This window comes from Balaenoptera musculus, chromosome 3 (genome assembly GCF_009873245.2).
Source record: "Balaenoptera musculus isolate JJ_BM4_2016_0621 chromosome 3, mBalMus1.pri.v3, whole genome shotgun sequence".
Classification (NCBI taxonomy): Eukaryota; Metazoa; Chordata; class Mammalia; order Artiodactyla; family Balaenopteridae; genus Balaenoptera; species Balaenoptera musculus.
Genome location: NC_045787.1, coordinates 149,612,253 through 149,637,304, shown reverse-complemented (window position 1 = coordinate 149,637,304; position 25,052 = coordinate 149,612,253). Strand labels below are relative to the sequence as shown.

At 45.1% G+C, this 25,052-nt stretch overlaps 2 protein-coding genes across 4 annotated transcripts in view; one reads left to right on the top strand and one right to left on the bottom strand.

Annotated features, from left to right (window-relative positions):
- The first annotated feature begins 2,940 nt into the window (after positions 1-2,940).
- On the top strand, positions 2,941-16,867 carry KIAA1191 (KIAA1191 ortholog). 3 transcript variants are annotated; one of them, XM_036845796.1, is made up of 9 exons: positions 2,941-3,134; positions 4,222-4,334; positions 4,578-4,664; positions 7,166-7,344; positions 10,299-10,419; positions 12,557-12,681; positions 14,861-14,967; positions 15,164-15,306; positions 15,416-16,832. In XM_036845796.1, exons 3-9 carry the CDS (start codon positions 4,637-4,639, stop codon positions 15,622-15,624), a joined length of 912 nt encoding a protein of 303 aa, XP_036701691.1. In that variant the 5' UTR covers positions 2,941-3,134; positions 4,222-4,334; positions 4,578-4,636; the 3' UTR covers positions 15,625-16,832. The 3 variants fall into 3 exon arrangements, with proteins under 3 accessions (XP_036701691.1, XP_036701692.1, XP_036701693.1); XM_036845797.1 differs by having other exon boundaries at positions 2,941-3,184; XM_036845798.1 differs by lacking the exon at positions 4,578-4,664 and having other exon boundaries at positions 15,416-16,867.
- The window catches only part of SIMC1 (SUMO interacting motifs containing 1), a 97,011-nt gene continuing 88,645 nt past the window's right edge, over positions 16,687-25,052 (bottom strand). The window contains exons 8-10 of the mRNA XM_036845795.1: positions 24,686-24,842; positions 24,459-24,543; positions 16,687-17,802 (exon numbers count right to left, since the gene is read on the bottom strand). Coding sequence (XP_036701690.1) covers positions 17,540-17,802; positions 24,459-24,543; positions 24,686-24,842 — 505 coding nt within the window. The 3' untranslated portion in view covers positions 16,687-17,539. The remainder of the gene's footprint in view (positions 17,803-24,458; positions 24,544-24,685; positions 24,843-25,052) is intronic.

Below are 25,052 nucleotides of genomic sequence, written 5' to 3'. Positions count from 1 at the left end.
TGGAATGCCTTATCTGTGATATTATAGGGGGCAGGTTTCCAGAGTTCCAAGTCTAGAGATCCCAGAAATGCAAATGCCCCACTTGCTACCATCCCAGTGACCAAGTTTCAGTCCGCTGATGGGTCGTGAGAATGTTGGCAGGTCTATCTAGGGAGTGGACCTTTCTGAGGGCTTGTACTGGCCAGAGAGCGCAGATGTCTAGAGGAAGGCAGGTGGGCAGAGTCTGGTCCCACTCTCTGCCCGTCCCCCATGAAGTAGAAATGCAGGATGATTTGCGGCATCCTGGGTGGATGTAAGAGAGATTCTGGTCAATTTCAGAGGCTCCAAGTTTATTAAAGTATGAAGTGCCCAAGGAGGTGCAAAAAGAAAATTCCGAGTCAAAAGTATTTAGAAAATTAGTTTCGGGACTTCCTTGATGGTACAGTGGTTAAGAATCCTCCTGCCCATGCGGGGGACACGGGTTCGAGCCCTGGTCTGGGAAGATCCCACATGCTGCAGAGCAACTAAGCCCGTGCGCCACAACTACTGAGTCCACGCGCCTAGAGCCCGTGCTCCACAATAAGAGAAGCCACCGCAATGAGAAGCCTGCGCACCGCAATGAAGAGTAGCCCCCACTCACAGCAACTAGAGAAAGCCCGTGCACAGCAACGAAGACCCAATGCAGCCCCCCCAAAAAATAATTAAATAATTAAATAATTAAATAATTAATTAAAAAGAAAATTAGTTTTGTGGTAAGTGTATGTTGTAAACGTACATAAAAAGGCAACCAGATTCCCTGGTCAGCCACACAGAGACCCTTGACTGTTGTCTGACCCTAGATAAGAACCAACAATCAGAACTCAAAGACCAACCACCCAAGGATGCTGCCACTCTTGGGGAAATAAAGTGGCTGTGACAATTAAAAGTAGGCTTGGCTAAGAACCAAAACCAGAGGGACTTCCCTGGCGGTCCAGTGGTTAAGACTTCACCTTCCAGTGCAGGGGGTGTGGGTTTGATCCCTGGTCAGGGAGCTAAGATCCCACATGCCTTGTGGCCAAAAAACCAAAACATAAAACAGAAGCAATATTGTAACAAATGCAATAAAGACTTTAAAACAAAGAAAGAAAGAAAAAGAACCAAAACCAGCGTCAGAAAAAAAGCACAGAAAAGGCAGTGGAGGGGAACCTCTATTGCCACAAGAGATCCACCCCCGGAGCTGAGAAAAAGGGCCTGAGATCAAACAGCTCTGAAGGTGCCCTTCTTGGGCCTCATGGATTCAGCTGCGACTGAATCCTTTTTAGCTATGCAACCAGACCATTTAGAAAAGTAGTTTACTTACAAAGAAGGCTTCGAAGGAAGTCCAGGCTTTAGAAGAATAAGCTCCCCAAATAAAAAATACAACACCCATTTAAAGAGGAAAACCCTGTAAGCTTGCAAAGGCTAAAAGTTTATAGCTAGTCTGCTCTTTGGGGAAAACAGCAATTTTCTCAAACGGCTACTATCTGCCAACATCATGTCACAGCTTCAGACATCAGTATCACAAGAGTCAGGGATAAAGTTGTCTTAGTTAGAGTCAGTAACTTCCAGGAAAGGCTTCAGTTTTCATTAATTTGGGGATAAGACTGAAACAAGGTGATCCTGTCTTGCAATTTATATAAAGGTGCAAAGTGCTCTTTCCTCCCCTTTTGACTAAGATGTGATGTGTATGCCTTCCTTGTGATGGAGGAGGGCAAGGTGTCAGCTTTGTTCCCACAGAAGGCAAAAATTATGGCATATTTTAAAAGTTCCAGATTTATAAAGTAACGCTTTTTTTTTTGAGAATCTATTTTAATTAATTAATTAATTAATTTTTGGCTGTGTTGGGTCTTCGTTGCTGCGTGCGGGCTTTCTCTAGTTACGGCAAGCAGGGGCTACTCTTTGTTGTGGTGCACCGGCTTCTCATTGCGGTGGCTTCTCTTGTTGTGGAGCACGGGCTCTATGTGCGCAGGCTTCAGTAGTTGTGGCACACGGACTTATTTGCTCCGCAGCATGTGGGATATTCCCGGACCAGGGCTTGAACCCATGTCCCCTGCATTGGCAGGCGGATTCTTAACCACTGTGCCACCAGGGAAGCCTCAAAGTAACACTTTTAACACGAAAAAAAAAAAATCACACTGCAATGTAATTGTGCTATTTATAAGCTAATCACAGAATTTAGAAAAGACTCTAATTACTGGCATATTCAAGTTTAAAGGTGCATGAAGAACGCCTCTCAGTCCTGCCAGTAGGCCTGGCCAATGGTTAAATGCTGAAATATAAAAGTCAAACTCAGCCCCAAGCCCCTATAGCCCTCTTGAAATGAGCCTTGATGGCAAGCTTTGGACATGTGGGTAGATTGTTTTTCAACTTCGTTTACTTCCTCAACTTTATTGCTTTGTCATATTTGTAAACCCTTTAAGGAAAAAAGAAGTCTTCAGGGTATGACAGTTGAGCTGGCACCTCTCCAAGTGTCACATTCCTTAGTGTAAAAGGGAAATAATGTTACGACCACCTTACCTAGCAGAGGCAGGTGCTATTTGCTTCCCCTTTTGGTTCTGTTACTAGTATGAACCTTGCCTAACCCAGCTGTTCCTGGAAGAGGGTCCCTGCTCACTTCATCTCTTCTTAGTCAAAGTTCCTTCGCATCTCTCCGAGCCTCCACTTCCCCTCTGTGAAACGGGTTTGAGGGTGTCACTTTACTATGCCACCTCCATCTGCCCTCAGCCTGTCACAGACCCAGGCATAGAATGCTAGTCAAGGGTAGCTTTTCGTCTGGGAGATGGCAGTTTCCACACACGGAGCTCTGGCCCCAGTGCAGCTAAGATCCTGCAATGCAGCTAAGATCCTGGGGCTTTCCCGACCATGGACTACAACTCCCAGCATGCACCGAGACCACCGCCCTGACAAATCTCGCGTGAAATGACTCTGGAGACTTTATCGGGAAGGCTGTGGGCCGGCAGCCTGTGGTCCCTCCCTGTTTGGTGTCTGAGGCCTTCTGTGTCGCCACGGGCACAGCGCCGCTCACACCATGGCTTGGGTCCCGAGTGCGCCACAGCCTCTCGAGAGACGTGGGTCCTCGGAGCCTCTTTAGTGCCGGAGCTCGGGCCGCAGGCGGCTCCGCGGCGGCGGAAAAACAGGTAACCAGATGAGCCAGACCGGACCCTCCTTGGGGCTCGGTCCTCCGCCGGTAAGGAGGGGCGTGCCCCCGTCCCCTCCACCGAGGCCCTGGCCCGGGCCCTCGTGGTGCCTCTCTCCTCTCCCCTTACTCAGGCTGAGATCTTTGCCGGACCGCTCCGTGCATCTCTCGCCCCGCCTTCTGGGGTCCCCCCGTGGGGTTTCTCTGTGTTGATGCCCCCCGCAGCCCCGGCACCGGGCTTCGCCTCTACTTTACCAGGCCGGCCTTGTCCTGGACCCTCCATTTCTCGCCCTTACCTCCCAAGCCTCCTACTTGCCTTGCCCCGGGGAACTTTCGGCTTGTGCCAGGCCCTGGCCCTAATCGCCTTAATTTTTCTTAACCTCGCCGGGTGGAAGAGGCGGTTGAGTCAGCCCAGGCGTTTCACATCCTGGTGGCATTGTCCTGTATCTTGTGAAGGAGAAGTCAGAGCTCTGCGGGGGAGGGGGGAGGGGACGGGCCCTGGGAAGTGGAAGGGGAGGTGTTGGGCCGGAATGCTGCCTGGACCCCGAGGATGGCCGACTTTGGTTTCTGCGATACTCTTTAATGAGGACCTAACGATTTTGCCTTCTGAGCTTCATCAGGATAGAGGGGGGAGTGTAGCAAGCTGAAAAGCAAGTAACTTGGCTTTCTCGGAGCTTTGTTTGAACTACCCTGTAAAATGGAGATGAAACTACCTGCCTTACAGATGGGCCACTTGTCTGTAACCTTGGACAAATCACTTCTGCTTTTTAGTTTCCTTTTCTTTAAATTGGGGATAAACAATGCCTGCTTTGCAAGGGTTGCTGCAAGGATTAAAACACAAGATAAGTGTTGTACAAAACCCTTATGAATGTCAGTCAATACTAGCAGCAAGGAATGAATTTACCCACTGTGGTTCCCTAGTCCCTTGCTGTGGGTCAGGTTATGTGGATGCTGAGCCCTAACTTATTTAGAAACGAAATGAGTATAGTATCTCTTGCAAGGTTGTTACAGGAAATACATGAAAGTACAGGAAGGTGTTTAGCAGACTCTGAAGGGCTGTGCCAATGCTGGTTGTTTGTTGTTCTCAGAACCTCTGGAATGGATGGACTCTTCCCGAGCAGCTTTGCTAACTTGCAGCAGCTGAACAATGTTCCTCATTAATATCTGTCTGTCAGCATAATCGTCACATCATTTCACTCTGGTAAGGTAACCTTTTCACTGTGTATGGTGTCTTTGTCATATCACAGGTGTTAAGATCAGTGACAGGTACAGTGAGACCTTTGACTTTATCCTGTTTTTTCTCCCTCGGCATGTTTGTCCCTGTTTTGTGCGTGTTTCAACCTTGTAACCAGGCCATAAAACTCTGTGTGCCTGTCAAAAGAACAGCATTGGAGCTATTCTTTGGTGTTCACTGTAAGAAAATGCCCTTTGTTGTTTTTATTAGGTGGCAGGGACTCAGCTCTGAATTCTGTATAGGAAAAGCACCTGGATCCCAGTCTTTCAATGGCTTCGAGACAACCAGAAGTGCCTGGTAAACTTAATTCTTTTTGGTAAAGTTATGTTTTGCCCTTAACATTTTAAGCTAGACAGAAACTACTTTTTCTGAACCACATATTAATAGTAACTCTCTGCCATCAAGAGAGTATTTAGACTTAATAGATTGGCATCATTTAAATATTATCTTATTAACCACCCAGCCAGGGTGTGAACCCAAAAATCTAACTTGAAAGAGAACAGTTATTTCACTTAAGGGTATAACAGATTTGTCACTTTCCTATGTATCAAATAAAAATTTAGAATAAGCTGCGTAGTTCTTAAACCAAAATGATTAAACTCACCCCCTTTTTCTGTGAGGAGGAGATAGGAGGGTGGAAGGAACGAAAGTTTCGGCAAAAAGGCACCAGCCTGATTTCAAGGCACATTGAACTTAGTCATGAAAATGCTCACTGCAACATTTAGTGAGTCCTGGGTCTGTACATGGCGATAATTTCTGGGTTAGTGAAGTCATTGATTCCTCCTTGGACTGTTTTAGTGGGAAGGGCTAGTGATTTTTAAAATCTGAATCGCTCAATTTTTGATTCTCAGTAAAGTATAGATGATAGTGCCTGTCTCTCAGGTTTGCTGTGAAGATCAAACATAAAATACATGAAAATGTGAGTTAAAAGTTAACGATGAATATACATTTACTGCCCAGAAAATTTTTTGGTCTCTTTTTGTGGGACTTTATCTCTTAGTAAATATTAGCTGACTTTATTATTATTCTTAGGAAGGCTATTGGGATGGCTCTTGGGATGAGTCTTTAAGATGTTTTTGAAATTGCTCCCAAATTAAGTGGAGTCATAGGAGTCTCCCTTCTGTCTCCCAATAAGGATCCATCTCTAGTCTCTAACTTCATCAACTTGTGTTTTAGTTTGTCTTTCATTGTCGTCGTGATGCCCGTAAGCTCCCTGTAAGCATCCTGGCCGCAGGGTTGCATGCGTTAGGTTAATGCTTGTAGTGTGGGGAGCATGGAGTGTTGCGTGGAGGGTGTGAGAGCTGGGTGAGATCTGTGTTCCAGCCCCGACCTCACACTTGCTAGCGGGGTGTTGCTTAAGATCTATGCCTCAGTTTCCTGAGCTGGAAAAGGGGAAGAATATCTGCTTAATGAGGATTAGGAAAGATGAGGGATGTAAGTTCCTGGCAAGGAAGGATACTTGGTAATTATTATTTGCTTGTGTGTTTGTTTTAATTGAGATAATTCACATACCATACAATTCAGCCATTTAAAATGAACAGTATAGTGATTTTTAGTATATTCACAAGGTTGTGCAACCATCACCACTGTCTAATTCCAGAACATCTTCCTCACCCCCAAAAGAAAACCTTGTCCCTTTAGTAGTCACTCCTGTGGCTCCTCCCTCCCCCCAGGTCCTGGCAACTACTAATCCTCTTTCTGTTTCTATGGATTTGTTAGTAATTGTTATTAATCATAATAATAATGGTAACTGCTTGGCCCTCTTGTTGTTTACATGGAATGTGTTTGCTGGTTTTGGACTTCTTGCCAAACAGGTTGATGTCTTGGAGAGTGTGATTGTGTAATTATAGCAACAGGATAATGTCACACTGAAGGCAGGATCTGGACGTTAGTTCTGCTCTGAAAGGATCAGCAAACAAACAAAATGAACTTTGCTCCCTGGTCTGGCAGAGCTGAGTGTGCCCTTGAGGTGGGGAGCCTGCGTCACTGGGGCATTCCGCCAGTCCGTTCCGGTGGACAGGAATGTCAGGATCAGCTGGCAGTGCTTTGTGAGAACCCTTGTCAGTAGCTTCTGTGATGGAAATTGGCTCTGCCGTTTAAGTCATATAGAACATTCGAAACTGTTCTAGATGCTGCTGGACAGCATATTATTTGACATATTTCTTGTCATGGTGCTCTTATTTTCTTAGGTGAGGTAGTAAAGACAGAGGATTTGCCACCTCTGGGCCTTCATTTCCTCATGTATAAACTGGGAACAAGATTTCATGGTTTTTTTTTTTTTTTTTGGCTATGAGGCTTGTGGGATTTTAGTTCCCCCAGCCAGGGATTGAACCCTGGCCCTCAGCAGTGAAAGCGTGGAGTCCTAACCAGCAGACTGCCAGGGAATTCCCAAGACTGCATATCCTCAGTTTTGCCTGAGTTGAGAGTCTTGGGATTGCCACGGGCTTCTGTGGCCTAAAGAATACAAGCTTTGAAATCAGATTGGTTTGGGTTTTGATTCCTTACTGCACTTTGAAGTTATGTGACCTTGCTCAGGTAAATTGAAATTGAACTTTGGTTTCCTAATCCATAAAAATGGATTAGGGCTGCTGTGTGGGTTAAGTGGAGAATCCAGTGTCAGGCAGAGAGGAAGGAATTTGTAGTTACCTTACCTTGACTGGATTAGCTCTTCCAGAACGAGCTATTCTTGCTCTGTTCCAGAATAAGAGTGTTTCAGAGCTTTCCTGCCTACAGATTAATTTAAAGCTACTGGTATGTTCAGCTGATGAACCCATCCTGACAGGTGTGTCTGTTCTTAGCTCTTGAGCCTAGTGGGCCTCTAGGCAAGATGTCCCTGCCCATCGGGATGTACCGCCGGGCATTCAGCTATGATGATGCCCTCGAGGACCCTACGCCCATGACTCCTCCTCCATCGGACATGGGCAGCATCCCCTGGAAGCCAGTGATTCCAGAGCGCAAGTATCAGCACCTCGCCAAGGTATCTGACCCCGCTAACTGCCGTTGGCAGGCCCAACCCCTTCGTTCTCCTTCCTCTGCTCCAGAAGCGGTCAGCGGCTCCTGACACCCATAGCATTGGGCAGCCACCAATCCCTATATATGTTATGTTTTCTGTAGAGTTGGTAGGCCTTTTTTCCTTTTTAATTCAAAACTAGAACGGCTGTGTCTTCTACCTGAAACACAACCTCCGCATCCCCTCTCCTCCCCGTCCTCCCCACCCTCGTTTCCACACTATTAAATCCAAGCTCCTTAGTCTTAGTCTGGCTCTGCATGGTCCAGGTCCTGTCTGCGCTCCCTCCCCTCCGAATCCACTCCCACCCCCCGTGATCCAACCATGCAAGTTACTTAAGATTTCTTGTACTTAATAGGGTATTTGAGGCCTCTAAGTCTTTGCTTCTCGCTGCTCCGATTGCCTGGAATGTTCACAGTCCCCATCCTATCCTCGTACTTCATCTGCCTGACAAATGGCATCCTTTAAGTCTTAGTTCAACCATCTCTTCTGTGATTTTCCTCCATCCTCCCAATAAGACTATCACCCCTCCTTTTGAGGTCTCCAGTGTACTGTGGATCCCTGTTACAATCCCTGTGTTACTTCATCGCCCTCCATTAGCTTCCTGGGGGCAGGGGCCATGTCTGATTCGTACTCCATCTACAGTATCTAGCAGAGGACTTGGCATAAAGTAGATTGCAAAAAGATGCTCATTGAGTGATTAGAAATTGGCTCTTTCCTGAACATATGCTGTGCTTTTCCTCATGCTGTTCCTCCTGCCTCAGATGCCCTTCCCCACTACCATCCTATGTGAGAGCTGCCTCCTTTGTAAGGCCCTCCTGACATGCACACACGTACCTCGTTACACACTGATCTGCTCTACAGCCATTTTGTGCAGTTGGGCTTCATGGGTTCTGACACGCTTGTTGCAGGCTTGTTTCTGAAGCCTGTGCTTCCTGACTGCAGGGACTGTGTCTCTCTTGCCTCTGACTTTCCAACCACTAAGAATGCCAGAAAGGTGGTCCTGTTGCCTGAATAAGCTAGGCCCACCCAGTTCAGATGAATCCTTCTAAGCTGCAGCTATTGTTTCGCTGCACTTTGAGCTGTGTGACAGCTAGGTCCTGACAGCAAGTACCAGTAAGCAGCTGTCTAAGCAGACCTGGGTGTGAGTCACCTAACAGTCTGTGCACCAGCTGTGAGCTCGGGCTTCACCCCTGAGCCACAGTGTCTCTGTGTGAGAGATGAAAATACTTTGTCATGGAGGTGCCGTGGGGATTAAATAAAAGAGGACTGCAGGGACTTCCCTGGTGGCGCAGTGGTTACGAATCCGCCTGCCATTGCAGCGGACACGGGTTCAAGCCCTGGTCCGGGAAGATCCCACATGCCGCGGAGCAACTAAGCCCGTGCACCACAACTATTGAGCCCGCGCGCAGCAATGAAGACCCAACGCAGCCAAAAATAAATAAATAAAGTAAATAAATTTATAAAAAAAAAAAAAAAGAGGACTGAAAGGCCTGGCACATATTAGGTGTGGAGCTGATGTTGTGACTCCCGGCTCCCGGCTTACCTTGCCTTGGCAGAGCTGTATGTGATCCTTCCTTTCTAATGAGTGTAGTGTCCCCCCCGCACCCGCCCCCCCACCATTAAGCTCTCAGAACAGGGTGCTCCTTGCTATGAAAGTGTCCCCTACAGCTCTGGGGCAGTCCCCTATATCAGTTATCTACTGAAATCTGACCCAGTCAGTTGTTGAGGTGGAAACATTTTGTGTAAAAAGTACTGGCAGTACTAGGGGGAAAGGACCCCAGCAGCCTGCCTGTGATGCCAAAGCAGCAGACTCAAGGGACCGGAGCAGAAAAGAAGCAAGGCTCCTGATAGCGCTTGGGAGGGCAGCCCACCACCCTCTTCATTTATGAAGGCTGCCGCTTGCTTCTCTAGGCAAAGAATGGGCTTCCAGTTTTCTGCTGTGTCCCAGCTGGAACAGCTGACAGTTTGGAACAACTGGCCTTTCTAAGGAGAGCTCAACTTGACTCATTACATGCATTCTTTTGTTTGTCCTAACCATCCATGCCCTAGGCATCCATGTCCCAACCATCAGCCGTCTTCCAAGTGAGAAAGCAGAGGTTCAAGTTTTGCTCGAGTAAGGTCACAGCTGAAGAGTTTAAGTCCTGTTTTGTAACAGGGATACAACATTTCAATACTTCCTTCTACTCCCCTCCTTTCTGACCATCTTTCTTCTCAATTCCTTTGGAGAAGTAGAGAACAAAGAGTAAACCCAGTCCTCTGCTTCCAGTTAGTCCTGAGCACGGTGTCAGGTGTTTAGATTAAGGAAGGCAGCGTGCTCCAGCTCTCTCACGTTAAAGCTGAGGAGCTACGTAGACTTTCTGGTTTGTTTTAAAAGACCGTTATTGAACCCTTAGAGCAGTGGTTCTCGAAGTGCGGTCTCAGGGACCAACAGCATCAGCATCACTTGGTAATTTGTTAGAAACAAAATTCTTGAGCCCTACTGAATCAGCTCTGGGTTGGGGCCCAGCAGTCTGTTTAACAAGCCCTCCAGGGGATTCTGGTGCTTGGCAAAATTTGGGAACCACTTAGCGAATGCAGTGATTAATTAAGCAAAAGCAGGTGTGGTGCTTGGTACACGGTCAATGCTTAGTAATAGTTGTTTCTTCTGTATCCTTAGGGGCGTAGTGTGTTTTGGACAGACATAGTCTGGAAAGATAATAGAGCTCAGAGCTTCTAATTCTGGCTCTCCCACTTTTATAAATACAGGCTATTTGTATAATGTCATATCTTTTGTCACTATGGATAATACATATCTAATCGGGTGTGGACAACCAAGCCCCCCTTCACGTATTTTCTCCTGTATCTGATTACTCCCAGAGGAGTAAGTTGAGGCGTGTGACTCCCTTGTCTGGCTCAGGTGCCTCCTTGCCCCTCTTGAACAGGTGGAGGAAGGAGAGACCAGCGTCTCATCCCGTGCCCTGCCATCGGCCATTGATGGTGCGGACAAGGTCCCCGTGGTGAAGGCTAAAGCTACCCATGTCATCATGAGTTCTCTGATCACAAGTAAGCACTCTGCGCTCTCAGAATAGAGTGAACTGGGGGTGGGAAGAATTTAGGCTTCCTACAACTAGCTGGGGGGGTTCTGCAGACACACCTGCCTTAACCTGTCCTAACCCAGCCTGGCAGAGGTCAGTCTGGCTGCTGAGTCATCACCAATGTTGAAGCTCCATTTAGGTAGAAGACTTGCCCAACGTTAAGCATCTCAGTTGATTTAGGTGCACTCCCGATGCTTCGTTGCTACAGCCTTATTTTCCCATATCCATCAGCGTGACCTTGGGCAAGTTACTTAACTATTGAGGCTGTTTCCTCCTCCGTGAGGTGGGGAATCTGGCCGGCAGGTGGAGGGGAGGATTAGATGGCACCAGTGCTCAGTGGCCGAGAGCGGCTGCTGATACTGTCTCAAGCTCTGCTGGAGAAGGAGACACACTGAGACATCTCCCACCGCCCCTGCGCTTATTTTTTTAAATTAAATGGCTCAAAGTTGTTCCTCTTTCTGGATCTTGAGGCAAGATTGGTGCCTCAAGTGTCTTTGGTCTTAAGAATGTGTGATTTGTGGTCCTGATAAGACTGGAAACAAGAGAGCTTGAATTTAAAAAAAAAAATCTTACAAGTTAACTAAACTTGTTGGTTCCGGAGGGCCCTTCTAGTTGCTTCTAGTGGGAAGTTAACAATTATTAGATACACAGCTCTGCTTGTCAGCAGCAGCCTCTGCCAGGGGCAGGGCATGTAGAGGTTCTCTTTAGTTGGCTCAGTTTTGATGTCGGAAGCCCTTGTTTATCTACTCTGGAGGGCATCAGTTAGTCTTGGGTAATTCCTGAAGAACTCACCCAGGAACCAAAAGTCCAAACTCTTACTTGGACTTTTTCTTATTCACACATAAATGCACTGTTTGAATCAGCAACTACTGCTTGTATTTTGCAAGCTTGAGAATGTGTCCTGGCAGTGTTAGGAAGCTTAGTCATTGTTCTTTTAGAATAGTGTAACTTCTTTATTGAAAATAGAGTTTACTAATAGTATAGAACATTATAGCGCCCCAGTATATATTACTATCACTCACTTATTTGGCTTAGTCATTTCCACATATATGCATATTTTTATATAATTGCAGATTTAATAGACAAACCATTCTATCAATATTTTTTCAATTAATATTACAATGAACTTTTCATGTTGCTGTAGTCATAAATTTAAAAAAAAAAGCTGCATTTAAAATCCTGGTATTTTAAATACCAGGTACCATATTCATTAAATCCTTTCCTGCTTTTAAAATTTTCAAGTGACTACCTGGCAAGACTGGAAAACACCTTTATACATTTAGTGTGTGTGTGTGTGTGTGTGTTTCCTTTGCTTCCATTTCTGTTGGAAATAAACTAGTCCCTTAGAAGGGGAATGACTAAGTCATAAAGGACATCTGGCATCTGGACTTTTGGTCCTCAGCTGCCACATTCTTGTACATGGGGGTGTATTACATAGTATGTGTACAGATTAAGCAAAAATTCCACTGTCAGTCATTCCCAGGTGCAACTGACATTGATGACAAGATAATCGGGTCAGACTGCTGTGATAGTGAGTTGAGTCTGCCTGCTGTGCCAGGCACTGTGGTGGGCAGTTTCACACACAGGAAACATTGGATCAGTAGACCTTGGTTAGTTCAAGGCACATTCTCTCTGGTTTGGATCCAATTGCTACCTTGGTGCCATCTGGCCTAAATGTGGCCCATTTCTCTTTGGTGAAGATCTTAAAGAGGGTGGTGAGTATCTCTGAGGAAACTTTATATTTGGAGAACTTGCACTGTTTCTGAATGTCAGCTGCCTTCTCCATGTTGCATTTCTGAATACAAAGAAAATGTCCTAGGGTATAAATGAGAGGAAGGTAAGGAGTGTTTCCCTGGAGGTTATCAGGCTGTCCCTTTAGGAGTAACCTGCTCTTTAGCTTGGTGTAAGGGAAGGCTTCTTTCTGCTTAGGCCTCACGTGAGGTTCAGAATTCCTGCTACGATGCCTGTCTGGGAGAACTCTCCTTCCCGGATGGCCAGTGTGTATGCTCTCGCTCCCGGGGACAACAGTGGATATCTGTGTTCATCTCCCCCAGTTTGTGATGGGAGAGGGGGATGGGCATGACTGTCATCTCCTCTGTTCCCAGAACAGACCCAGGAAAGCATTCAGCGTTTTGAGCAACAGGCAGGGCTGAGAGATGCTGGCTACACACCCCACAAGGGCCTCACCACCGAGGAGACCAAGTACCTTCGAGTGGCAGAAGCACTCCACGTAAGCTTGTTTCTTAGGAACTTTTTTTTTTTTTAAAGTTCTATATCTTTTTTTTTTTTAAATTAATTTATTTATTTATTTTTGGCTGTGTTGGGTCTTCGTTTCTGTGCGAGGGCTTTCTCTAGTTGTGGCGAGCGGGGGCCACTCTTCATCGCGGTGCGCGGGCCTCTCACTGTCACAGCCTCTCTTGTTGTGGAGCACAGGCTCCAGACGCGCAGGCTCAGTAGTTGTGGCTCACGGGCCTAGTTGCTCCGCGGCATGAGGGATCTTCCCAGACCAGGGCTTGAACCCGTGTCCCCTGCATTGGCAGGCAGATTCTCAACCACTGCGCCACCAGGGAAGCCCAGGAACTTTTAAAAAAACAAAACCCTCATCATTCACAGCTTGAGGTGTGGCTGTGGTTTTGAAGTTACCAGCTCAGCGAGTTGGGGGTGTGGAGAGTGGTGGAAAGAGGCTTGAGCGAGGAATTTAGAGCAGGTTTAGTCCCCCTTGTGGTCGCACTTTCTAGCTGAAAGCTCCCGGGCTCTTAGCCTCGTAGTTTCTGCTTATCCATCTGTAAAGCTTACTGTTTCCCTTACTTCTGGTTCGGAGGGTCAGATGAGATTCTGAGCTTACACAGGTGATATGTGTGAGCACATTATGAACAACAAAGCCAACGTGGGTCACTGTGTACCAGGGTGATCGACTCTGAGGGTGAGAAATGGGAGTCAGGCAACCTCAACAGAGGTAATGCTGGCTAGAAAGGAATGTTATGCTCTATGTTTAATTTTTAAAAAATTAAAATATAGAATTGGGATGTTTTTGCTCTTTCATTTTTAAAATTGGAACGAATGGAGAATTTTCAGTAAGGTTAATAATGACCAAATAATTGTATGAATAAAATAAAATAGTTTCAAATGATTTTCTTTCAGGGAATATCACTTTATACTTAATAGTGCTTTTAAGATTTATCATGCACTCATGCTCACTTCATCTTCTTATTAATACTCTGACATAGATACTATTATCCATGTTTTATAAATGAAGAAACTGAGGTCCAGGGTTATGTATTTAACCAGTCACAGTACCTGAAATCAAGTCTCCTGATGCCCTGTTTCCTGTTGGTTTTTCTCCATACTCCAGAGTTGCCTGAGAATCTGGCTCCCGAAGGGGCTCACAAGGAGGATCATGATATACAATACATGGAGGAGGAATAGTTGGGGGTTAGCGGCCTGTGGGCAGGGATGTGAGAGGTTGTGGATGGCTGCATTTTGTAATGAGCATCCCGGATGATGTTTGCACACTGAACTTAAAACCACTGCTGTGGCGGGTCAGGGTTGGCTTGGTGTCCAGCTTAAGCTCTCAGACAAGACAGATCCTTCCAGAGAGGGGCACTGTCAGCCTTTGACACTGAGAACTTTCCAGGGTAGGTGTCAGTCTGAATTCCATTTGCACAGTTCACCCCATATAATGGTGGAACTGAATCTGGCCCACCTTCTGCATCTTGGCCATAGGAGTAGAACATGAGGATGGCTGAAATGCCAGCTCACGTAACCTGATATGTTGAGTGTTGAGAAAATTCATCATGGTCATTTGTTTGAAGTATAGCCTGGGCTGAGCATTGGTGTACTGGACACGGAGCACGGATACCGTATGGAAGCCTTGACCTAGGAGCAGTGAGAAGTAGGCTTGTCTCCCCTGCTAGACTGCTGGTCTCTCTGTTAGATGTCTGTTTACAACGCTGAGGGCAGCCGGAGTGACTGGTTATGGGAGGGAAGGGCTGCACAGAGGGAGCGTTTAGCCGGAGGGGTTAGCGGCCGAGTCTTGGCGCTGAGAGGCTGGGGATGGCGGGGTGTGCGCGGTAGGAGCGGCAAAGAGGGCCCTTGAGGAAGGCCCGCCACTGGGGTTCTGGCTCCTCCACTTACTGGCTGGTCAATGTGGGACAGTCGAAAGCTCTGGTGTGGAATTAGCGCAGAGATGTTCGAGATATGCTGTAGAATGAATACATTTTTTTAAAAGATGGAACTCTATCTAGTATGGCAGAATCAAAGGAATATCTTCCTATAATCCAAAATTATTCCACCTATTAATGTTTCCTTTTGCCTGAAGTTAGTGTGAACCAGGTTGTTTATACCCAAACTTAGCTGTTTTGTATTTGCTGTGATTTTAAAAAAGCCTCTCTTCTTACCCATCTGAGCAGAAACTAAAGCTCCAGAGCGGAGAGATAACAAGAGAGGAGAAGCAGCCGGCCTCCACCCAGTCCACCCCAAGCAGCAGCCCCCACTCGTCCCCTAAGCAGAAGCCCAGGTGAGCCCTTCCTGCGACCCCCACCCCCCAGCAGCCGTGGGCTAAAGCAAAGCTAGTGCCACGTCCAACACTGGGAGGTCAGCCTGTGGCTTCCGAGCCAGGAGGGGGAGCTGACAGTCCCTAGTCTTGGCATGGGACACTTCTACAGGTGTAGGAAGAGGATGTGTTACCATGTGTTTCATTCTTTCTCTTCCAGAGGCTGGTTCACTTCTGGTTCTTCCATAGCCTTACCTGGCCCCAATCTTAGCACCATGGATTCTGGAAGCGGGGAGAAAGACAGAAGCTCGGCAGATAAATGGAGCCTCTTTGGACCAAGATCCCTCCAGAGGTCTGATTCAGGTAAGGCAGCCCCTTCACAAAAGAGAGCAGTGTGGCGGGCATTTTACCATGTATGTTGGTAGCTGCTTACTAATTTTGAAATCATTTGCTCTGTGGTTTACTTCTGTAGGAGGTTTTGCCATCCAGGCCTACAAAGGAGCTCAGAAGCCTTCTCCAATGGAACTGATTCGCACGCAGGCCACCCGAATGGCCGAGGATCCAGCAGTGTTCAAGCCACCCCAAATGGATATCCCAGTGATAGAAGGGAAGAAACAGCTGCCGCGGGCCCACAATCTAAAACCGCGGGACTTGAATGTTCTCACACCCACTGGCTTCTAGAGCTCTTTCTGTTCCAGGGACTCTGGATAGAGATGTCTTGAGCCCAGCTCCCCTTTACCTTGGCTCTGACATAGGAAAAGTTTTGTTTTCTCTTTTTAAAAATCTCTCAAACTGAGGCTAGAGCTGGAGACATAATTGGTTTTTGAGAAACATTAGTGCAAAGCTTGTCCTTGTGTGGAAGAAGCCATTTTGTACTGCTTTAATTTAAAGTTAGACTAAACCTCTGCAGTGATGTATGGGGACCTCATTACGTATTTTTGTATCATTTACCCTACACAAGAACTTTGATCATTACTTACTAGGTAAATAATGTTTGTGTTGTTCCAAAACCAAGGCTTCTTGATTCCTTTACCACTGTCCATGTGCGCATGGACAAATCATGGCGTAGAGGCGTTCACTGACTAGTTTAGACGACTTTGGCCCTCTTGGCTGTGCTGGCACTGTGTGCTCCAGCCTTGTCAGTTATGGGGACCCAGGATCTGTTTGAGATCTGGGTATAGTTAGGAGCCAGCCTTGGCAGGGATCCCCTCTGTTTTCTGCTGAAACCGGAATCTCCTTGCTTGTTGGTAGACCTCATGGATCACTTTGTCCTGCAGCCAGTTCTTACTGTAGTACCTCTTGGGCCAGTGCTGTTGGAGGGATGCTTCTCTTTTGTGTGTCACAGAACAAACACTAGCCTTACATATCCTTTGTTGCACTTTAAAGTGAGATTACTTTAACTCCCATTTGGTTGAAAACTTCCTAAGGGAGAAAATCCAGTCTACTGGTTTGGTATAGATAAATGGATGTTAAACTTTCTTAAAGGAGGCGGCAACTGCAGTTCGAGTATAGTCTTGCGGTTCATATGAAACTAGTGTCACCCTATTTTGAGTTTCTTGTTCAGGCCAGGGCCTGAAAAATTTTTTCCTGGGAGGTGGAAGAATTAAAAAATTTTCTGTATGCAATCATTTCCCCCCAAATGAGCCTCATACCTTTATAAACACGTACCTCACTGAGGAAAGGGATGAGGGGAACCACCTTTTCATTTCTCCTCGCTGTGTACATGTTCAATCATTGTCTTGAACACTGTCTCAAATTCCTGCTGTCTTTTGCTTTGGACAGTATGGTGTCTACACAAGGAGCTGAGCTGACCTTCCCACAGAGATGCCCTGGAGTCTAAAATGATCAGAACAGTTAATTTATTTGTGTCTTCTGTTATGCTTGTATCTCTTAACTTGTTTTGACAATAAAAATCCTTACTACTTTCTCAAATGTCGATGGAACTTTTTTTTGGTTCTGTTAAGAATAGTTATTCCATTCTGCCTGCTCGCAGTCATGAAACCTAAGCATGATAAACTTGGTATTTTGAAAAACCATTGCCTTTTTATTGTATGCTTTTAACATCAAATTTTTTGTAACACACTCAACCCTTTCGTTTCTACCCCCTTCATTACATTAGATCTTAACAGCCTGGCCACAAAGTCAAATTCATAGGCAATATCACAGGTCCAATATAGGGTGTTTGTTTTCCATCAGGGAGAAACAAATACGTCTTTCTCTTTTGAAACAGGTTGTCAGTACCTTGAATGACATAACATTGATGTTTAGAATTTGTTCAGCACACGGATTCTTTTTTCACATCTTGAAATGTTAAACATATAGTGCATATAGTATCACCTGTTTCAAAAAAAGTATAGATAAATAATTTATTAAAAAATATATACACCTTATATATTTAAGCCATATCTGAGAACAGGCTAGGATAGGATTATAAAAAAAAAGATATTTACTAAACAGAAAGTTATTATAGCCTACAGATAAATAAGATAGGTTTGGTCCTATAAGATTTTAAACTACTTTTTATACTTTTAGAACTTCCAAGTAGTTTGAGATAGAGTTCAGGAGGTATTCTTGGCGTTCAGTGCTTAGAAGGGTCTCAGGGTCTGTTCCAGGCCTGTGAAGAGGCGTCTGCGTCGGGGTTCAGGTCTGCGGCATAGAAAAGCAGGAGCTTCAACAGGTGCACCTTGTCTTGGAGCTGCGGGACGAGCGGCTCCCCCAGCATCTGGACCAGGCGGCTGCGGAAGGCCTTGATCTGTTTCTCCACGTCCACCACTGTGATGTCATCTCCTTGCTGGGGCTTGGGCTTAATCCTTTTGATTATTAAGTCTTTTCGATCGATCACTGAACTCCGTAAGTGCTCTGCAAGAGGGAAAAAGTCAGCAGAACTGTTCTGAACTGCTTTTTATTCCTTTATGACTTGGGAAGATGAAGTCCAATTTTGGTAGGTAGGGTCTAGGCAAAGACTTGTTGATGAGTTACTAGGATACAAGTCAAAGGGCATGTGAGTACCTGTGGTAACTCCATTTCCAGTCCTTTGTTCTTGGTTCTCTCTGGACCTCAAGTTTTACGTATTAAAAAAAAAAGTATTTCAAAGTCATTTTTATTTTTTTCAGAGTAGTACATGCTTTGTTTAAGAAAATCAATTCTACTCAAAGGCTTTTGTCCCCTGTGACCGTTCTCCCCCAGTAGCAGAGTGAAATAGAGCACATTTCCCTGCTTAAAACCCTCCAGATACTTGCCTTTGCTTTCAGAGGCCAAACTCCACATTGTTCTGTGGCCCAGCCTGCCTGCCAGTCTCCTCTAGTCCTGCTCTCCTTCTTACTACCCGGATCTTACCTCCAGTTCTTGAAACAAGCTCTTCCTGCATCATGGCATTTGCACTTGTTCTCTCTACCTGGACTGCTTTTCCCCTAGAGCTTTGCATGCTTACCACCTTATCATCCTTTGGGACTCAGCTAAGAGGTCCTCCCTGACTAGAGTGAGCTGCTTCCCTCGTTTCCCCAGTGTTCCCCTATCACAGCACCTGATTTATTTATTGGGTTGCACTCACCAAAACTATAATTGTTTTTGTTGGCATGTTCACTGTCAGGCATTGTCACTGCAGCTAGAACGTCAGTCCATGAGGGCTGGGCCCAAGGCTCTGATCCCACTGCATCCCCGGAGTCTAGCCCAGTTCCGGAGACAGAGTAGGTGCTCACTGTAAATGTTTGTTGATTGAATGTTGAAAGGGCCCTGTAATGACATCTCAAGGCAGCTTCGCCTCCTATGTTTCCAGACTTTTTGGGTACTCTACAGTGTATTTATTGTACTTTCTTTTCAGTTTATTCTATGTTTTCCAAATTTCTGGATACTAGTTCAGTCCTTCTAATAACTCTGTTAATGAAGGTGCCATTACCCCCATTTTATAAATGAGATGGAGAAAATGATACTGTTGTGGCCTCTGGAGCACCTGGGAGTCAGAAGGGCTGCAGGGCTCTTCTCACTTCATTTGCCTTATATGTGACCTTGAGCTCCTTTCCCTCAATTCCACACACTTCCAGAACCTGTTGGGACTGAGTTATGGATTTGGGATGAGATACCTTTAGACCTTTGTACTTTACCCCAGTATTTTATTTTTGGACTTACAGAAAAGTTTAAAGAGTAGTATGATGTGCACCCATATAACCTTTACCTTGATTCATAAGCTGTTAACATTTTGCCACATTTGGTTTATCTATTGATCCATCTATATGTTTTTTTCTTTTTCTTTTTTTTGCTGAACCAGTTAAGAGTAAGTTGCGCTGTCATAATCCTTCATGCTTAAATACTTCAGCTTAAGAATACGAATATTCCCCTACATAACCACTGTTCATCATCCCACTAATTTTATCCTTGATTGAATATTATCTAATCTGTGCCAATAATATCCTTTATAGGTGTTCAGTTTTGCTTTGGGCCAGGATTCAGTCAGACATCACACACTGTACTTGGTTGTTATGCTCTTCAGTCTCCTGTCATCTAACACAGCTCCCAGCCTTTACTTGTCTCTCGTAATATGTACATTTTTGAAGAGTCCAGGGCAGTTATTTTGTAGAATGCCCCACAATTGGGGTTGTCTAGTTATTCTCTGGTGATCAGCAAGAACATGGAAGAGACGAGGATGTACACCCCTTCCTGGTGCGTGATGTCAGAGGCAGAGCCTTGGGCCCAGCCCGCATGGACTGACGTTCTAGCTGCAGTGACAGTGCCTGACAGTGAACAAGCCAACAAAAACAATTATAGTTTTGGTGAGTGCAACCCAATAAATAAATCAGGTGCTGTGATAGAGGAACACTGGGGAAATGAGGGAAGCAGCTCACTCTAGTCAGGGAGGACCTCTTAGCTGAGTCCCAAAGGATGAGAAGGTGGTAAGCATGCAAAGCTCTAGGGGAAAAGCAGTCCAGGTAGAGAGAACAAGTGCAAATGCCATGATGCAGGAAGAGCTTGTTTCAAGAACTGGAGGTAAGATCCGGGTAGTAAGAAGGAGAGCAGGACTAGAGGAGACTGGCAGGCAGGCTGGGCCACAGAACAATGTGGAGTTTGGCCTCTGAAAACAAAGGCAAGTATCTGGAGGGTTTCAAGCAGGGAAATGTGCTCTATTTCACTCTGCTACTGGGGGAGAACGGTCACAGGGGACAAAAGCCTTTGAGCAGAATTTGATTTTCTTAAACAAAGCATGTACTACTCTGAAAAAAATAAAAATGACTTTGAAAAGATAGAATTGGCTGAATAGAGTGGGATAGGGAACATGTGGGTTAGGAGCAAGAAGAATTTGGAACTCATTAATACAGGAAATTCAAAGAAGCAAAGGTTGGCAGTGCCCACCTAACCACCATCCAAGGGGAGGAAGTCTTGGCCAGTGGACTTGAACCATTCTGGTCCAGTTGGCAAGGCCTTGGATTTTATGCTTCAGTAGAGGAGAGTTCTTACATCGGAGGTTCTTGTGATTATTGTGTGAGGTGATTTATGTAAAGGGTTTATTTGGCACAAGGCCTGGATCAAGATATTTTGGCTGGTAGTATTATTAGTTCCTGGATCAACACTAGGATCAGCTACTATTATTTTATCATCATCATCGTCACTACAGGAATCTCCAATCTAACAGTATCTTCTCTGCAGGTCTTCCATTTATCTCCGCGTCAGTACTGGCAGAACCCTGGGCGTCAACCTTCAGCCTCGGTCACCCATGCCCTGTCACACTGATCTTCAAAGTGCTTCTGATCTGTCACTGCCTTCCCCATTGCACCACCCACACCCTTGTCACCATTATCCCTCTCCTGACCTCTCTGGTCCTCGGCCAAACTATTTGTCACACATCAGGCAGAGTGACCTTACTTAAAACCACTTTGATGGGTTCCCTTCACTCTGGAATCAAGGTGAAATTCCTTAACACGAACTCCCTAACAGGAGGGCCCTTCACGCCTGCTCCTGTCTAGTACCGTGGTCTCGTTTCGTGCTATTCCCTCCTTGCTCACTGTATCCTAGTCTTACCAGTTTGCTCTACGTTCCTTGGACTCATTAAGCAACTTCTTGGTTTCAAGGCCCTTGGACATGCTGTTTCTTCTTTCTGGGAAACTTTACCCTCCCTATTCGCCTGGCTAACACTGGTACTTCATATCTCAGCCCAAGTATCACTTCTTCAGGGAGGCCTTCCTGGGTTCCTCCATAAACAGTTTAAGAAGTCCTGTTTTGTGCACTTGTACTTTCCTTCACAGCATTTATTTTCATTGCAATTGTATGTTACTTGTGTGGTGGTTTGTTTAGGGTCAATCTCTTTACTAGACAGTTAAGCTCTAGGAGGGCAGGGGCCATGTTGGTCTCATTCATTGAAGTTTTCCCAATGAGCCAGGCACAGAGGAGGCATTCAGTAAATATTTGTTGCCTGGATGAATGTATGAACTTAACTGATCTTGCCTGAGTCTGCTTTTCTCCCCTCTGTGGACAGGGCTCCTTTCAGGAAGGCCGTGTGTGAGACTCTCTTTGGAATGAACAGGTGTCTGACTTCCGCGTCGCCCTAAGTGGTCCAGCAGAGCGGAATTCAGGAAAAGCATGCATTTCATTCATTTAAATACTATATGTTTAAATTCCTAGAATTCATAGTTTCAAAATATGAGGTTCTAATTATTCATAAGCATCAGGAAAACTCACGGCATATGGCAATTCATAATTTTGCCGAGGCTCAGACTTGAGTTGCATGGTTGTGAAACTGGGGTGTGGGGGATTGATTCTCTCAGCCAGAGAATGTGAGCTCAGCCGACAGCCCAGCATCCACCTCTCAGTGGGGCTACTCTGCCCTCTACAGAAACATTTACAAGATGTGGGGCTTCAAGATATACTTCTCCCCAAGGTCAAGGGTAGATACAAAAGTAATTTAACCATGTATAGAGAGTTTAGAAAGTGGGGGGTCGGAAATTCCTTAGAATCTCACCTTCTAATCTCACCCAGTGATTTCATAGGAAATTAATTCCTTCCAGTGTGCTTTCACCGTATACAGACTTTGGCAACAGACCTGGCTCTGCATTTACTTTCCTCTCAGCCTTTGTTTTCCCATCTTTGAAAAGGGGTTGGTACTCACCTTCACAAGGTTACTGGGTTAGATAAGCCAGTGCAGGCGCATTTACCTATGCTCCCTTCCTCTCTCCCTCCGCGCTAAGAGGTTCCCATAAACATAGGGCAAGCTTAGGCTCCCCATCCTCTTCCCTTCTTCCCCCGCCCTTGGAGCTGGACAACTCTGGCCGACCTCAAAACGCACTCAACAATGTCCTCAGCCCACTTGAAGAAGACAGAGATGACTAAGGAGCCCTCACAGTAAAATGCCTACTGACAAGGACACTGACCATTTCAGGGAACCATTCAGCTGTGTTCTTTGTAGTTCTTTGTAGGACTCTGTTTTCAAACTACTGGTTCTAAATATTTTTTTCTCCTTCTTAACTCCTGGTCTCCAAAGAAGCTGGAAAGGACGTTAAGGATAAAATAGCATTGGAACACACCCTGTTTATTCTTGGTCAATATACACTGGTCTGAGGCCTTCCTCTCCTTTATTCAAGGCAGAAGAATATTCTGTAATAAAAGTAGATCCCATGTCCATCTTAAATCACTATTGCCCATGACCCAGGTGTATTCCCTGGGACGCAAAACAGAAATGAACAAAGAAGTGTTAAAGGTGAACTTTAAGCAAAACCGAGCTGCTTTAATATTAAACTTTCAGCTAGATCTCCAAAAGAAACAATTACATAAACCTCCATGAGGCTGAGGACGCATGGAATTTGCCTTTGGGGCTTTGTTCTGAGAAGGGCACGTACCTTTCTTTGAGCGTGTTAAAAAATGCACAAACCACACAATTACATGTCGTGGCCTTGACAATGCTCTCGCTTATGTTTTAGTTACAGGCGCCTGAAACAGAGAAGACCCTTGTAGCCTACTCCTGGCCAGATGACAGGTAGCTAACACTGACTGAGCACTTTCTACTTTTAACTCATGCCCATTAGCAATCAGTCTTGGCAAGTTATGTATTACCATCCCCGTTCTACAGAAGGAAGAAACTGAGGTCTAGAGACATAAAGTTAGCTGCCCAATGCAGAGTAGGTGATGGAGTTGGGATTTAAACCCAGACCTTCTGTCTTAAATCCAGTGCTTTTAAAAATGTTTCTGTAACAGCTTCCTCAATTCCAGGCCCAAGAGGGTGTAAGGACCATCTTATCTTCCCAAGTGCCATTACTGAGCTAAAATCAACCTCAATATGATCATGGCAGGTAAATTATGTATGTATGTATATGTGTGTGTGTGTGTGTGTGTGTATATATATATATATATATATATATATATATATATATATATATATGCATTTTCCCCCCTTACTGATGGAGAATAAGTTGGACATTGTGCCCCTCAATACTTCAGAATGGATTTCCTAAGACCAAGGATATTTACTTTCATAAGCCAGGATAATTATAAAAAAATATGAAACTTAATATTAACACAATACTATTATATAATCTACTTAAAATTTACCAATTGTCCCAATAATGCACATTATAACTTCTTTTTTCCTGGTTCAGGATCCCATCCAGGATCATGTTTTGCGTTTAATATTCATGTGCTTTAGTTTGTTTTTAATCTGGAACAGTTCTTCAGTCTTTCTTTGTTTTTAAGACATTGTGGCTTTTGAAAGTACAGGCCAGCTACTTTGTAAAAGGCCCTTCAATCTGGGTTTGTCTGATGCTTCCTTCTGATTAGATTCAGGTCACGAAATTTTGGCAAGAACACTACATAAGTGATGAGGTGTCCTTCTCAGGGTATCACATCAAGAGGGATGTCAGTTTTCTCCCCTGAAAACTTACTATCTTTCCTTATGTAATTAATAATTACATTAGTTTCCCCAGGGACCACATTAATCCTTGGCTAATCAAATCATTCTTATTTGAAGCAGCTATTCCATCATTATCCTTGTCAATATTTGCCCCCTGAGTGTTAATTAGTCTAACTTTTCCAGATCCTCATGGATCACTGGCTTTGCCTGTGACTAGAGCAGAGCCACTTTCACAGACTTAAGAGTGTCTTACATCTTTTGCAAGATGTACATTTTTACTTTGCCACTGATTTGCTCTGTATTTGCATCATATTGTCGGATATTTACAGTGTCCGAGTCAGTGAGCAATCAACCCAACAAAGACGCTGCAGTGATAGGCCAGGGAAAGATGCCAGGGCCAAATCAGGTCATTACTAAATCCTTCTCATGTTAGGATGACTTTTGTTTACCTGCACAGCCTAATAATTGTGAGGACCACTGTAGTATCTGCCATAACAAAAATACTATGTGAATTCTTCTGTTTCACAGCAGTGATTCCGGCTATGTCCTTCCTTGTTCCTTACAGTTATACCAAGGAACAATGATTTACTGAAGCTAACAAATTAGAGTCCCTTATGTAACTTTAATTCATAATAATGTCCACTGTGAGACTCCCACACCATCTGGTTTGTGACCAAATGCTCCTTACCTCTTAAAACATGTTGGTAACTGGATAACAGAAACTGTAGATGCTCAACCAGTTCATCCCATGTCTGCCACTGGGTTTTATCCGACTGCAGAGATAGTAAAAGCAATTGGTAATAAATGCCTTCCTCAGTTAGAGGTTTTGTACAGTTTTCAAGTCACTTTTACATAATGCTCAAGGATTAAGGAAAAGGTGTTCTAGGCCTGGAACTGAAATAGGGAAAAATGTACCTGACACTTGAGCAGTGATGTGGAATTGTTCAGAAAATAGAGGGCCTGGGCCAGAGACAAGGGTAGGCGGGTGGGTGTCTCACAGCTGTGGAGGAATATGATTTCCAGCACTTTGCAGCGCAGAAGGTGGCTCTCCATGGTAGTAAAGAACATCTCTCTGTGTGGAGAAGAGATAGAGAGAGTTCACCATCACAATTATTGTTTCACGGAACATATACCACAATTCTCCCTGAACGCTCTAACCTTTGCCCTAATCCAGAGAAGGCTAAGAAGGAATACAGTGAAGGCCTACAAAATCACAAACCTCGTGGACAGGGCAGAAATGGATTTGTTCATGAATTAGCAACTGTCAGAAGGAGGGAAAGTC

Excerpts from the sequence above, each read along its gene's own strand:
- KIAA1191 (XM_036845796.1), top strand. The coding sequence starts at position 4,637 with ATGGCTTCGAGACAACCAGAAGTGCCTG. Across the intron at positions 10,420-12,556 it reads CATGAGTTCTCTGATCACAA|AACAGACCCAGGAAAGCATT; the intron begins GTAAGCACTCTG and ends CTCTGTTCCCAG. Across the intron at positions 14,968-15,163 it reads TCCCCTAAGCAGAAGCCCAG|AGGCTGGTTCACTTCTGGTT; the intron begins GTGAGCCCTTCC and ends TTTCTCTTCCAG.